Source organism: Psittacula echo, assembly GCF_963264785.1.
Source record: "Psittacula echo genome assembly, chromosome: 13".
Classification (NCBI taxonomy): domain Eukaryota; kingdom Metazoa; phylum Chordata; class Aves; order Psittaciformes; family Psittacidae; genus Psittacula; species Psittacula echo.
In genome coordinates, this window is record NC_137749.1 from 3,007,178 (window position 1) to 3,022,535 (window position 15,358).

Consider the following 15,358-nt stretch of genomic DNA (forward strand, 5'->3'; position numbering starts at 1 on the left):
ACACAAAAGGAATTCAATTGCCAATATAAAGATAAAAATACCTGGTTTAGTAAAAAGTAAGGAAATCAGAACTTTAAGAGAAATAAGAAGTAATCCCTCCTCCCGCACATCAAGCCCACAAAACGGAACCAGTTTCTAGGTTACACAAAGCAGCTCGTCCTGGAAATGCTGATGTTGAGAATCTGTGTATGAAGCAACTTTGCTTCAAAAGGTGAGAGAAAACACGTGAATTCCACTATCACCTGACAGAAACATGAAGTCCATAAACGTGGAAAAACCAAGACAATGTGTGTATTTGCATAATTTAACATTTCTACAGTAACGCAAGCAAAGAGGGATGAACTCTTTTTATATCACCTTAAACGTCAGCGCTGTACACAGAATGTGAAGTGCTTTGAGTCACTGCTCTAAAACCTTTTAGCAGCATCCTGAAATAAAACTGCACTTCAAAAAAAACATTCATCTTGAGACTTGAAGTGATTACAGGGTTTAGTAAGGACTGAGGAAGCAACTGTGATTCTCCAACATTGGCTCAATGCTGTACACACAGAAATCGGTCAGCTACAAAAGTGTCCTGGAAGTCCAAGTTTCCAAGTGCTCTGAACTCCTCCTGAGCAGCACGTGTAATGCCCTACAAACAGACAAGTTAATTCAAACACAGCAAGAGAAAAGTGCTGCTTTCAGCTACACCCAAGCAGCTCCTCCAGGCTGCAATAGGAGCATCAGCCCAAATGGAGGCATACAAACAACAGTAAGACCTTTTCCACAAAGGAGTACAAACCACTGTATTTACAAACTGATCAAGCACAAGTAGCCCTGCACAGAATTCAGATGCTGTTTTCATCAGGCTTATGACACACTTCAGATTCTAATGCTTTGGGTTTTAGCAGGCATCTTTTGAAATGAAAGTTGCAAATAACCTCCAATTCAGTCAGTCCCTTACACTTAATAAATACGAAGCATCAAGAATCTTCATGGTATTGAGATGCATAGAACTGTTAAATGGTTCCAGAGTCTTGTAAGAAAAGAACTGAAGTCCTTGTTACTGCAAAAAATATTGTTTCTGTTCTTCAAGGAAGAATGGCCTTGGTGGTGTGTTCAAGTGCCAAGACAAGCAGGGGGATGAGAGGCCATTACTGCATGCCAAACCACTGCTCTTGATCTGCCCACTGTGCTGCTTCACTGTCACTGCCTTCCAAATCCCCCTCTTCTCCACTTCCCTCCATATCATCCACATCTTCTTCCTGGGTTGCATCTGTTGGACTTTCCTCTTTTTCCATTTTCTGCATTCCTTCCAGTGACTTCTGATCATTTGGATCCAAACTGAGGAAAGTAAGAAAAAGAAAGAACTGTCCTAAATCTTTTATTTCCCTCTTTACTTATGACCTTATTAACAAACCTCATCTTCTTGTCTGCACTTCCTGTTTAACATCATCAAGAAGTCTATTTTAGTAGATGATGCAGCTTCACCTCCAGCTGACTGTAACACTATTACATCTTTTTATAAACCAGTTTTGATCCCCAAGAACGTGCTTATCTAAACATCACACTCCTCCAGAAAGCTTCGTCAACTCTTCCAGATAATACTAATTATAAAGTAACATGAAAGCAGGAAAGATTTAAATTGCTATAAGTAACTATGTGCAAGTGAAAAGCAGCTGACCCATTTAAGCTATGTAAGTTTGGAGTGGACATAATAGGCTATATTTAAAGCAAATGTTAACTTGTTGAAGTCAAAACATAGTAACAGTTAATATGGCAACACCATCAAATAACATTTTGGTTACGCTTAATTGAACCACACTATTTAAATTTACTTAATAGCTTATTTTTTTATATAGTGCCTTCTAGTCTAAAGGAATGGATCTTGAGGTGCCTGACTATATAATAATTCATAGCCATAAATGCCTTAATCCTTCAGTTGGTCAAGGAATTGCATGTCTAATGGCATATTCAGCACTAATACAGTCCCTAAATTTTGCACGTCTCCGTTCAAAGCTTTATGACCAACTAAGTCATGAATGGGATGTCATCTGTAGGGTTTTAAGGGAGAATGATCTAAAGGTACCTCCGATGCACATCCTGATCTATTAGTGGCTCAAGTTTTTACTTAGTCATGTTAATTATTGGTTCTTATGAATATACTGCAATCTCAGTCTCTGCTTTACCTTAGGGCAATACTGTACTGGTCCATTGCTTCCTGGTACTCATTGACAGCTACAAGAAAGTCTCCCAGTATTCGGTGCAGAACACAGTCACTCTGATTAGCCAGTGCATTCCTCAGCAAAGCAATTCCATCTTCGTACTTCTGTTCTCTACCTGTTTATATGCAAAACTACAGCTTTAATTAATAGTTTAGATACAACTATAAAAAGTCAGAGTGTACAGAGTCATCACAAGACTATTTCCTCCTTCAGAACTGTATGGGGGGACAGCAGCAATATACTTCTTGCGAGATTAACTCTAAACAATGACTTTTTGTTGCAATAATGGCTACATTCACCATTAGAGACACTCTGGAATGAGAACATTTTGTTTGTAATTGTTTTAAGTGCTGGTGTAATATTAGCTACTAGATGCAATTAATTCCTGTGATTTTTCCTTCAGGATAGAACTGATAAATCCCAGGGCTATAACATCACTTCGCATCATTTTATTGATGTGATTCTTCACACCAATAAAGCTGCAGAACAGTCTTCCGTGTAAAGCAGCATGCTTTAAATAAATTGACATGGAAAAACCCAAAGGAACTTACTAAGAAGTTCTGCTTTCTTTACCACAGCTTTAATGTAATCAGGTCTTTGTGTCAGCGCTTTGTCTAGTAACGTCTTGGCTTTCTCCTGTGTGACTGGGTCTTCCAGACAGACTGTTGCCAACAGAGTGAGTGTCTGTGCATTTGCTCCCAGGGTTTTATACACATTATTTGCCATAACCATGGCTTCACGGATACTGTTGGACGCCAGGTAACATTCAATGAGACCTGATGAGATGAAAAGGAAAACATTTCAGGTTTTTGAGTTCACACTACAGACACCCACCCCTCCTCAATTATTTGCACTTAGTAGCACTCAAGACATCAAACACCTGACACTTCAATAAGCAAATACAAACTGCAATGGAGAAAGCGACTCTACATTTTAACATACCCATTCGACACATAATTGACTTTATCACTTTATTTATAGACAGGTACTAAAAAAAGCCTAAATACAGCTAATCTAAGATTTTTCTCCAGTTCCAGTATGGAGATATGAATACTTCAGCTGGGCTCTCCAGAACTCACTATTTACTTGAAGTTGCTGTAAATATGACAAAACGAAGCTCCCAGTGGAACTAACCATACAGTTAACATCAGCATCCCAAACTGATCTGCTCAGAACACCCAAGTCTGTTTATATCCAGATTAAACAAAGAGAAGAACTGTCTATTCTCTTGTCTAACCATCAGCATGACACTAAACCAATAGTGCATGTGTAAGTAGCTTCACTTCACTCACCTTCATAGCAATCCAGCCTGCAAGGTGCAAGACGTATTGCTTCACGGAAGTGTATAATTGCTTCCTGGACTCGGCCCATGTTCCTAAGAGCAGCTCCTTTCAGCAGGAGAGCTTGAACACTGTTACTATTCAGCTGGATAGCTTTGGCTCCTAAGTATAAGGCACGAGAGTATCGTTTACTGTAGAAACTATGACACCTATGGAAAGACAAGAGGGGTTGTAAACATGTACTGGCTGTGGTGCCTGTGCACATTCACAGAGGTTTAAAAGAAGAAAAACAATGGAAATTACAGGCAACTATTGAACTTCTTGCATTTGAAGGTAAGAATGCATGTTTACACAGACTTCAGGAGCTTCGAAAAAAAGCAGTGTGAACATTAACTGTTACAGCTATTTAATATATCATTATTAGTGCACAGATGTGTTAACTCTAATAAGTTTAAACATACAGAAACAACCAAAATAGGTATTTATGGATAGTTAAATCAGCCCAAGAACAGGATAGGAAAGCACCTCATGAACAAAAACCCCTGAATCCACTGTATCAACTGCAATCCACTGCAAGCAGCAAATCAAAGAGTTGAGATAAGAAAGCCAAGAAAAGAACTTACCCCGATACCACCCAGGGTTCTGCATGTTGATCAGATATATTGAAGAGACGGCAGCCTAAGTTCTCCACATCCTCTAATCGACCTTCACGTGCCAATAAGTAACCATACACATCCATTCCTAAAGGGAAACGTTTCAAGATCCATCAGCAAGAAACGGAGAGTTCATCCACACCAAGAAAAAACAAAACCAAACCCATGAACATCTACTTTAAACTGTACTTCTACCAGTAATGGTTCCAGATACACAGCTTCTGAATTGAAAGGCAAGTACAAGCAGATGCAACATTCCCCTGCATGTTTGATTGCATGTAGCTGCAACTCTAATGTTACTCATCAGATCGCTACATTATGTACACGTTCTTTTAGGATTTACTCACCTTTTATTAGGTAAGGATCCAGCATTTGCGCTTGTTCAAATTTTAGAATAGAGTTTTTATTATCTCCAGCTCTGAAATACAGGTCTGCCAAGCTCCCCAGTAAGTCCACATTATCCCTCAGCAGTGACTTCTTCTCTAAAGAGCTTTAAGAGAAAGAAATGCTGTTATTAATGCCATTTTAAATACAATTATATATAAATATTAATACATTATTTGAAGGCATCATGCTCTTTGAACTCTTACCAAATGGTATTTATTGCTCTTGTGTTGTCTCCAGTATGCACAAAAGCATATGCCTTGATCCACACAGAAAGCCAATCCAAGTTAGGAATACTCTGAATCACGTTGATTGTCATAGAGGCCACTTCAGCACCTTTCACCGACAGTGAGAGCAAGCCTGTGCAGGAGCGTATATACATCAATTTCAGCCATTATAAAGTGCTTTTAATACAAATTAATTGTCTGCAGACCAGAAATTCCATCCCCTGGCAAACATAAACAAGCAGCTTAACACTAATTTTATAACATGCATGAGGTAGGCATTATGTATTACATGCAACTGCAAGACAGTTACCTAGTCCCAAGCATAATTCAAATTGTAACAGTGCTTAACACTGAAATCCCAACAGTGTGCAGACACTTACCTAGTATGGCATCAAGTGCTAAAGGGCACTGCCTCAGTACTTCCTTGTAGCTCGTAACAGACGAACGTTCTTGACCTGCTTTCTTGTATAGATTTGCCAACATCATATTGATCTACAAGCAAGAGAAATATTGGTAGAGTCAAGCACGAGAAAGGAGAAATACAACTTTGTCTTCAAGCATGCCTCCCTCCCTCCTCTTCTGGGCAAAAGACAAGATCACCTGCTCTTCTTCTTCTTATCCTATAACTTATCATATCGTATATAATTAAAGTAAATGTTTCTTTCTGAGTCCCAGGATAAAATTTACATTATTTTGTATTTGCACAGTACATCTTGAAATCTCAACTTCTTTTTCAAGATATGCTGAGCAAGGACTTGTGACCAGTCTGCCAGAACTAACCTTTGGGGTCCTCTGTCTAGAAGGAATTCCATCAAGAATAGCAATGGCATCTTTATCTTGCTTCAGCATTGTATAACATTCAGCCATTTTGTATTTCACTTCAATTTCTGATGGCAAACACTGAAATAAAAGGGAAAGATTGAAGTACAATGTTGTGTTAGTCAGGTAACAGATCTGAACACAGCTTCCTCATTAAATGCTTACACTGCGTTGCACAAATCTAGTGCAAGAAAGCAAATGATGCCAGTACAAGCCTACTGCTGGCTCACACTGCTCCTGTCTTACAATGACAAGCATGAACTACACATACAAAAAACATCTCATGTTTGAGACCATATTAAGTTTTGCATTTGAAAACACCACGATGGTGGTTTTGGAACAGATTAGCTTTAAATGTGACATTTATTTGACATAAATCCACAATCTAAGGTACTCAGGAAACCTGTAGATGTGGTGCTTAGGGACATGGTTTAGTGGTAGACTTGGTAGTGTCAGGTTAATGGTTGGACTTGATGATCTTAAGGGTCTTTTCCAACCAAAATGCTTCTATGATTACTGAGTCAGACACATTAATTTAGGCAGCACATGGGTTAGTTTTTAAATACCTGGCTCTGGGGAGTTGTTGCAGCATTCCCAGTAGAAGGTCTTACTTTTGAAGTTTTACTTAATGCTTTTTTCTGCTGCAAGGCCATCGTATACTTACTCACAGCATTCCTATACTCCTTATCATGGAAGAGAGAGTCTGCATGATACACAAGGAGCTGGTATTTCTGAGATGGTGAAAACAGCTCCCTAGAAGAAAAGCAAACAGAAAGGCTGAGATCAGGTCCTGCATAAGAACCAGAGCCTTACAGAACCGAAATAGTTGTAGTTTTGGCTTCAACTTCCAACTGTTGCTGCTTCTTTACTACACCGGAAAGACCCTTGAGTATCTCCCCATAAAGGGATTATCTCACCAATTTACTTTATCTCTATACAAACAAAGGTAACAGTTGCCCCTGACACCTCATCAGCAACAACAGCTTACACTCAGCTGTTTGGTCACTGCTTTCCATATGGGAGCAGCCCCCATCCTCCCCATAACAAACAACATTAAAGCACATTTTGTTTGAATGGACTCAAAAATGAAAGCAACCCAGCTCCTTGTACTGCTCTCCTCATCCTAATCCCCATGTTCCCACATTCTACACACCCCCTTTAGAACTCTCCCAGTATGTTTGCAGAAGAGTTAGGGTTTCAGAATGGGATTTCGGCTTCAATTAGGGCCTCAACCCCATTCAAAATGACAAATTGCACCTTATAGGAAGGTCCTGAAAAATAATGGGTATTAATTGAGCCAAGGGAAGAGCTGTGATCACTGAAAAGAGAAAACTGCTGCACTAACAGGATATTCATGCTGTAACATGCACCCTGAAGGGTACGGGCCGTGCTGCTCCTCCTGAACCCCGGGAAAAGCCGGGAGCAAGACTCCGGCACCAGGACTAGCTCTAACATCAAACCCACTTCCATCCCCGGCAGTGTTCAAGGCCAGGTTGGACACAGGGGCTTGGAGCTAGCTGCTCCAGTGGAAGCTGTCCCTGCTCATGGCAGGGGTTGGAGCTGGATGAGCTTTAAAGTCCCTTCCAACCCAAACCAGTCTATGCTCCATGATTCCCTGCCCGTGAGACGCCCGTGAGACCCCCGCTCGGTCCCGCCTGGCCGCTCCTTCAGCACCACCGGCCCCGCCAGCCCGCAGACCCCGCCCCGCGGAAGGGCCACTCACGGGTTATTGCCGCTCATGGTGAGGAGAAGGCCGCTGAGGAGCCGCACGTTGGAGTGGAGCCCGGCGGACGCCATCTCCCGTACGTGCTCCACCACGCTCATACTGACCGGACACCCAGGACCGAGCCCGCCACCGCCGACACTCCAAAATGGCGCCACCGACGGGACCTCGCCCGCCACCGCCTGCAGGGGCCCCATACGCTGCCGGACGAGCTGTCTGACAGGCGCACGGCGGGCAGCCCCGGGCGGCTCTGCGCCTGCGCACTGGCGAGGCGGGAAGAGGAATGTGAGGAGAGCGATGGGGCCTCGCGCAGAGCGGGAGGAGTTTCTGTCCGGTACTGTTATATGGAGTAGACATCGCCTGTGTGTGCACGGTTACTGAGTCTGAACTCTTTTTCCTCTTACAGTGTTATCTGCTGGCTGCGGCAGGTAGATGTGGCTGAGGTCTGAGAGACAACGAAGCTCCTGCCTTAAAAACCAGGTAACTGAGGAGAAAGACCCTTCAAAATGTAGATTTCTTCTGGGACACAGCCAGGGGAAACGCCTTAGTAGGGCCACTGTTAACTTCAAGGCATAGACTGAAAGGAAGGGTGAATCATAAACTACTTTTTCCCCTTTATTACAAAAAGAATGCAAAATATGGCTATATTGTATATTACATATATGTAACTGCTACAGCAAATCAAATCAGTGGGAGCTTTCAGTTTGAACATACCATCAGTGCTGTCTGGAGGGCAGTACACCGCTCAGCAGGTCAACATGCCAAGCAGTAAAACAGGACTAGTGCAAGTGACAGAAGTGTGTTGGTGATGTATGGTGACAGTGGAACACGTATTGCCACAAAGGAAAGAGACAACTCAGAATAAACCAAGCTTGGATTTGCAGTTCCTCAAGAAGCAGCTGACTGATTGGCATAGTCATGGCTCTTTCCAGTATCGTGTGATGGTTGTGCTTGAATCTGCACCACAAAGGGAGCATCAGACTATGCTACCACATAATTACATACATATTATCTGTCTGTGTTACCCTTTGAAGGCATTTTAGTACCAAGGAGCACTGCCCTGCAAAGGCAGACCTGCTAAATAACCAGGTATGTTGCCACAAACTATAGCCCCTGTATTAACCCCATTTTCAGTGGCAATGATTCACTCCAACTGATTAGCATTCCACAATAATGATGGTCTTTTCACCAAAAAAAACACCCACCTCTGATTTCATCAAAGGCCATCCATAAGACATAAAGCAGTTACCACATTAATTACAAGCCAGGTTTATTGAAAACAAGGTAAAAACCACTGCACTCGACAACACAGCGTGAGAGGCGTGTTTTCCGTGGACATACAGTACTGAGACTCTAGCCAGCAGAGCAATCCCACAGCTCCCCTGCCCCACAGGCAAGCCCATTTCTTCTCTTAAGTACAAGCCCTGTTTTAAATGCCAGCTGCAGCCACTGATAATGAAGCAGCTTGGATCTGAAACAGTTGGAAATCACTTATTAAGCACCAGCTTAATAATATTGGCTTACATTACTCAAGTTATCTTTTTGCTCCCTCTAATCCCTCATTGACTGGTTTGTGGTGGGGTTTTGTTTTTTCTTCATAAGCACTTAATTCTTCCTTGGTACAAAATGTATCCAAAACAAAGGCAAAATACCTAAACACCTTGCTGTGACAATGTTTAATGGTGTTGCTACTTTGCCTCTTCACTGCCCAGGACCTGACAGGCTCTTGTTCATGAACTGTCTCTTCACAAAGCAGATCCACCACTGCAGAAGGAAGCACAAAGTCAGACAATACCCAAAAGTGCTTTCCAGGTGATACAAGAGTGACTTAAAAATATACAACCTCTGAGAAGCAACAAATGTTAAGGTTCCAATTTTGTGTATACAGTTTTCCACACTGGTTTCTACTGGAACTTAGGTGAACGAGAGGACAGGAATAGACTCGATGAATTTATAATGCAGGGTGTTGGAACTAGATTGTCTTTAAGGCCCCTTCCAACCCAAACCATTCTATGATTCAATAATATAGATTATTATATATAGAATATATATCTGTAATATACATAACATATAATATGTAATATATATAGAATATATATTATAGAATATAGGGCTCTGAATTAAAGCAGGGCGTTCTACTTTATGTTATTTCTGTTATTTTAATTTTGCTGTTTATTCCAATATCATTATGAAGGGATGCATCAGAAAGCTATGCCTTTGAAACTACATTAGCCCAAATAATTTCAATACTAAATGCAGTCACATTTGCACATGAAACATACGAACAGTCAGGAGGACATTCATTCATTGATTAGCTACTTGTTTTTAATCTGGATATGAGACAAAAGGGTCTGCTTCAAAGAAGCTTTCAAATCAGAACTGCCTGGAAGATGAACAGCATCATTTCTGCCTGTGGATTTCCATTTGAAAACCTCGCCAAGAGCAGATGTGCAATACTTTGAAGAGTTGAACCAGACACCACTTATTACTGCCCTGCTTTTTAAAGTAACCCAAATTGGCATTCACTGTCTTGCTGCATTACAGATTATGTTCATTGATAACTTGCAGCCTGCTATTTCACTAGCCTTGTAAAAGCCAGGAAGCTTGTGCCAAAGTCATCCACACGTGATCCCTCCTCTGTCATCTCACTTCTCTCCACAGCAAACCTCTCATTAGATCTGTGATGACCACATTAAACTCTTACCTTACTGGGCTTGTCACTCTGAGGATCAAATACTTTCTCACAAAGGCGAAGACCAGTTTCTTGCCTCAGCTGCTGCAGATAGGCCCTCATCACCTCTGAAACACAGCATAGGAAAAAACAGTGGAAACTGAGGCAGCACGGAGTCATACTGACCTGAACAGAGAAACAGCTATCACTGCTTACAGCAGGAAGTGCATTTTCACATCACTCATCAGCTGGCTGAGTTGGTTTGCTCAATTTACAGCCATACCTGGGATTTTTATGGTATTTCTATTTTAAGGATCATACAAACTCTTTTCTTCTCTCAATTACCCTTACTCACTGTGGGCTTCCTATTCTGCCAGTGCAGCAGTTGACTTGGGCTCCATTACAGGGTTTATCTAGTGATTAATGCTGATACAAAAGGCAGACTCAGATCCCTATTTGTTCTGTCGGATCTACGGATCCAGGGGAACCACTGCCCCCCTGAGGTCAGAAAATCCAGCTCTGCTCCTCTCGTAAGACAACTGCAGATTTAGAACATTCAGTTTTAACAGTAATATTTCTTGTTGCAGTCACAAAAATGCAGCTGGTAAAGTAAGAGCCCAAGGAAGCCTTCAGGGGTGCTGGATTAGCCTTACCTTCCTCCTGCTTGTTGGCAGGTTTGGCATAAATGGCATTAAGTGGAAAGCCAGGCTCCCCGGGGATTGGGAAGTTAGTGATTCCCAGTGTGTACATCTCTTTCTCTCCTTGGCCTTTGGAGTTACACTGGAAGGACAAGGCAAACAATGGATTAACAGTTACAAACAACAGCTGATGTAGTGATAGAACCGGCTATTTTATCTGTAACACATAAAAACTCATCAGGAAGAACACCATGTTTCTTTGGAGATCCACAGACTTGGAGAATCAGTGGCTCTGACAACAGGGAATGGGGTGAACAGGATTATCTGTGCCACTGGGAGAACAATATCAGCAAATCCTTTCCCAAGTATCCCCAGAATAGGCTCGGTTTTCCTCCTGCACAGAAATTCACTTTTCTTACCTTTTGCAGCTTTTTCAAGCACTCGGAAATGTAGAGGGTTACATAGATCAGTGTTCTGTCAGCCTCGTTCTGCAAAGCAAGAGCAAGCAACAGGAATGAGTTTTAAGCCATTCTGGCCTACAATTTCCCCATGAGAGGGAAATGCAATTCATGGCATTTACCCAGCTTTAATCAAGTAGGAGGAAGGGAATTTATTGTTATCTAGTAGGACTATTTCATTGAAAATAAACATATTCACAGCACCAACCCACCAATGAACATCCATATGCAAAGTATCTTTAAGAATTACCTTAATTTCATAATTTTTGAAGAAAACATTAGCTTTGAAGTAGTAGATGGCTTCATCTATAATATCTGTGTCCTTAGCTAGCGAAAAAGAAGTACAGAGTTAAACAATGCACCATTACAGTACATTTGGTCATAACTTTTACTCACTGAAATACATAAATAAGGATTATTGCAAAAGCAAAACCTTGGTATTCACAAAAAGCAGAAGTCAGAAGGCAGTTGTTGGTGTGTGAAAAGCAGTGAGCTCAGACTGTTAACACTTAAGGTTCCTCGTCTTAGCAGGAGCTTGAACTCCCTTCTCCTCCCCCCACCCCCTGCTATGATTTCTCACTTCACAAATGGCAGCAATTCAGAAGGTCCCCACTTTTCCACCAGTTGAATAACTCACCAGAGCTTTAACAGTGTAAAAGTCTTCTCAGGACACAAAAATGGTTTTGGAAAAAGATCACATAAATTTCATTATCCTCTTCAAAACAAAAAGTGAGGAGCAGAACACAGTTCTGGATGCCAACCACCAACTGCTTAAATTCAGTATTTCCTTTATATTTCCTTTCAAAAACTGAACCACCACGTTACTGGGGAACAGATACTTCATGTGCTGAAGGGGAATCCTGACCAGGCTGCGTTTGGACCCTGTTGGGATGCCTGTAACTTCATCTCAATTTTACCCTAAAGTGCTACCTAACCTCCTCCCTGTCCTTCAGAGCAGCCGAGTGTCTTCAGCCACAGAACCAAAGCCTAAGTTCTCTGTAGCTATACCTCTACTTCCTCTGACAGCAGAGGGTTCATACCACCACGTCCTCCTCAAAACTTACTGACGAGCACAAGAGGAAGCACAAGAATAGTAACCGTAGGCTTTAATTACTGGAGCAACTGATTTAGCTGGAGCATATTTCTCTGTGCATAACTGTTTTCTATGATTTGAACAACTTAAGTATTTGAAAACTTTTCTTCCTTCTCTATAAAGTGCAGTTTATAGAAATATACTGGAAATAGCACTCCATTTCCAACCAACCCATGGCTCCTCTCACCGTTCTTGCTAGTGCTGGCTTGGAGCAAACTGAGAGATGATGATGAGCTATATACAGGCAGTGATTTCAGAGATTATTATAAACTTACTTTCCCGAGGTGCTGGGCCTTTGAACTGGCTTCTGATGGGTAACAGTGCCATGTTCCCAACTAGCTTGGTGTCAGAGTCCATTAAAGTGGAGTGGTAAGCCTAGAGATGGGGGGAACAGATGGTTATCAACACTGCTGAAAATAGACATTTCCATATCTGATCATGTGTCCCCTGTGTCTGCATCAAATAGGAGTCAGTCTAGTTTGTTAGTGATGCTTCCAGTAATTTTTCCTTGCACAAACAACGTCTGTTTTCTCTTTAGGCCCAGATCTCAGTGCAATTGTGGTGAAGACCATGGAAGCATCATCACTGGCATCGCTTCTGATCACAGTGGAGGGAGACAGGATAGAACAGGTATGGGGAGGCTGCAGGCTTTGCTTCATCCCCAGGCTGCCAGACCCCATTCTGCACAGCACCAAAGGAGCAGCAGCCCTGTTATCCTGCCTCAGTTATGGGGCCATGCATAGTTCATTGAAAGTTAGTTGGCCATTAAAAATGACTGTATTTTATTTGCAAGTCTAGCTAATAATATTAGATAATAAAGCGAGGCTTAACACATAAACCACACAGCCAAAAACTACTGATGAGTCCAGCTTTAGGCATTTTCCAAGCATTCCCACTGAGAAGCCTTCACCTCCTCACAGCCTATGTTTTGTGGGGGGAAAAGGGGATACAGCCAGGGGCGTGTGTGTGTAAGCAGCGTCCCCAAGCAGAAAGAAGCGGTGTGAACAACACCACAGCACAGCGCTGCTTTTACCACCCTCTTCCTGGTTGCAACCGGGGGATCCCTGGCAATAGGAGGAAGAGGAGGAGGAAGAGGAGGGCGTCGCCCTTGCAGCAGCCTCCCATAAGCAGCAATTCCCCTCTTTCACTGGGGTTCCTTATAGCCCCTTTGGTCCCCTAGCAGCTGCCCAAGGCTGGCAGAGCCCCTGTTCCAGCACCGGGGGGAGCGCTCTCACCCCCCCCCCCGGCCTGGCCCCACCGCCCTGGCCGCTGCCCTCCCGTCTCCCCGCCGCCAGGGGAAGGTTAAGCGCCGGGTGCGAAGCCCCCTCACCGGCATCTCGAAGGGCAGGACGCAGGTCAGCGGGGCCGGGCAAGGGGAAAAGCAAAGAGGAGCTGGCAGCAAAGCTTCCTCCTCTGCCTGCGCTGCAGGAAATGAGGCAGCAGAGGCGGTGCGAAGAGGGGAAGCCGGAGCGGAGGCCTGCGGCGTGCACCGCCCCGAGAGGCGCCGCTCCTGTGAGAGCGCTGCCAGCGCAGGGAAGGTGCTCAAGCACACCCAGAGGGGGACTTGGTTGCTTTTTCCTTCCACGTGGAATTTCTCCCTTCCCTCTGCCTTTGCTGTGGCCAGTACTGCAAGCAACCCCTCCTTAACCTTCCCCATGCCACACTTTTCTTCTCCAGCCACCCTAGCATCTTCCTTGCTGGAAGAGGGGAGCTCCTGTCCCCGGCAAGGGTCAGTGCTTGACAAGAGTGCAGGAGAGGATGCTTTGCTTGCAACTGGTTTTCTCTCCTGTGCATTTGCAGCACTTCTGGGCATTGTGCACTCTGTCCTAACATGCAACAGCCACAGCCAGCTGCTGGGCACTCGGTGTAAGGAAGCACAGAGTGAGGCCAAACACATTACATTTGGAGGGATGCAATATTTTAAGGTGCACACTCCTGTTACTATCAAGCCATACTGTCCCGTATGACCCAGTATGCTGAATTTGTCCCTGATAAATGACTCATGGCATGATTCAGGAAGAAAAACGGGAGATTTGGAAGTGCGTCAAGGTAATCTGACTGCAGGGCTGCGGTTTGTCCTTTTGACATGTCACAGGCATCCCTTGTCCTGAGGATGCACCAGTCTAGAGGTGAGGGAAGCCACCAAAGGTTTCCCAACGTTTGCATGGTTTAATTCAGCCAAATCTGGTCTTGCCATGAGTGATGTGGTGAGCCTCTGAAGAGCTGATGGTTTTTTACAGCTCTTCCTGGTGACTGCAGTGGCTATCTTCAAACTGAACTCTCAGTCTTCACTAATTATACTGGGAGTAAGGTTTTAGAAATACTAAGTATCACAAGGCTGGCAATTTTTGCAAACGTGGCTTTGAAAGATGATTTTAATAGCTCTTAGATGACATCTTATTACCCAGTTTTGCTTTGTTCCTGTTTAAAAGACTTCATGGAATCATCCATGACCTCGACATAAGGATGCAGGGAAGCTGTTTTCCTCTAGACATGCAGCAGTTGCTGATCTGTTGAACCTCCCTTCCTGTTTTGACTGTGCAGATGCTTATTTCAAAAATAAGCACTATAGCAGCATGACCATTTAATCATTTATTTAAACAGACATGAAAAACAACCCTACTGATGAGTAAGAAGAAAAATTACACCTTCTGGACTACAAGCAAGAAACTACAGAACTAAACTCTGTGCCAAGTGGCTATCACAGCCCAGGTTTAGGTAAGTGAATTTGTCTTCAAGTATTTAATCCTTGATTTGGTTTCCTTTAAGGGGTATCCTTGCTCTCAGACGTCTGCTGACTGTTCCTACAAAATGACATCAATTATTCTACTGAAATACTTGGCTGCGTGTGTCTTGTGAAGATGGGGTTAATTTCTAATACATGGACTATATACAGATGATATGCCTACATCTAAGCATTCACTGATGTTAAGCATTTCACGGTTTAGAGTATTTGTTGCTGAATTCTTTGTTACAAACTATGTTAGTTAACATGACTGCACAAGACCATCACCAAGTTCTGGTTTTCTTTCGAGTGTTGCGCTGCTCTTAAGATGTTATTGATGTATAAACCACTTAAAGCCATGGTGAGTCGTACAAAAAACAGCTTTAAGAAAGCTTAAAATTTGGGCTTTTCCCAAGTGAATGTAAACCACTCATCTTCCTCAAGAGGCTGGGAGACCACTATTTACCAGATGCCCCTCTGAAG

General features: G+C 43.0%; 2 protein-coding genes across 3 annotated transcripts; both read right to left on the reverse strand.

Annotated features, from left to right (window-relative positions):
• Positions 1–292: 292 nt before the first annotated feature.
• Positions 293–7,457, reverse strand: ANAPC7 (anaphase promoting complex subunit 7). 2 transcript variants are annotated; one of them, XM_080628634.1, is made up of 11 exons: positions 7,291–7,457; positions 6,134–6,320; positions 5,529–5,648; positions 5,129–5,240; positions 4,728–4,881; positions 4,485–4,627; positions 4,108–4,225; positions 3,497–3,693; positions 2,756–2,980; positions 2,169–2,319; positions 293–1,323 (listed from the first exon to the last, which is right to left on the reverse strand). In XM_080628634.1, the coding sequence occupies exons 1-11, from the start codon at positions 7,389–7,391 to the stop codon at positions 1,134–1,136; spliced, it is 1,698 nt and encodes a 565-aa protein (XP_080484760.1). In that variant the 5' UTR covers positions 7,392–7,457; the 3' UTR covers positions 293–1,133. The 2 variants fall into 2 exon arrangements, with proteins under 2 accessions (XP_080484760.1, XP_080484761.1); XM_080628635.1 differs by lacking the exon at positions 293–1,323 and having other exon boundaries at positions 2,236–2,335.
• A 1,131-nt stretch (positions 7,458–8,588) lies between these two features.
• Positions 8,589–13,567, reverse strand: ARPC3 (actin related protein 2/3 complex subunit 3). Its single transcript, XM_080628716.1, has 7 exons — positions 13,481–13,567; positions 12,426–12,525; positions 11,308–11,384; positions 11,019–11,087; positions 10,615–10,741; positions 9,995–10,089; positions 8,589–9,054 (listed from the first exon to the last, which is right to left on the reverse strand). Exons 1-7 carry the CDS (start codon positions 13,484–13,486, stop codon positions 8,992–8,994), a joined length of 537 nt encoding a protein of 178 aa, XP_080484842.1. The 5' UTR covers positions 13,487–13,567; the 3' UTR covers positions 8,589–8,991.
• Between the last annotated feature and the right edge of the window lie 1,791 nt (positions 13,568–15,358).

Bases quoted from the DNA above. Each gene is read 5' to 3' on its own strand.
- ARPC3 (XM_080628716.1), bottom strand. The intron at 11,385-12,425 runs GTAAGTTTATAA...CTTTTTCGCTAG, and splicing joins AGGCCCAGCACCTCGGGAAA to CTAAGGACACAGATATTATA. The intron at 10,090-10,614 runs GTAAGGCTAATC...GCTGTGTTTCAG, and splicing joins TGCCAACAAGCAGGAGGAAG to AGGTGATGAGGGCCTATCTG.
- ANAPC7 (XM_080628634.1), bottom strand. From the start codon at position 7,391: ATGAGCGTGGTGGAGCACGTACGGGAGATGGCGTCCGCCGGGCTCCAC. The intron at 6,321-7,290 runs GTGAGTGGCCCT...CTTTTCTTCTAG, and splicing joins ACCATGAGCGGCAATAACCC to GGAGCTGTTTTCACCATCTC. The intron at 1,324-2,168 runs GTAAAGCAGAGA...TACTTTCCTCAG, and splicing joins CAGTACAGTATTGCCCTAAG to TTTGGATCCAAATGATCAGA.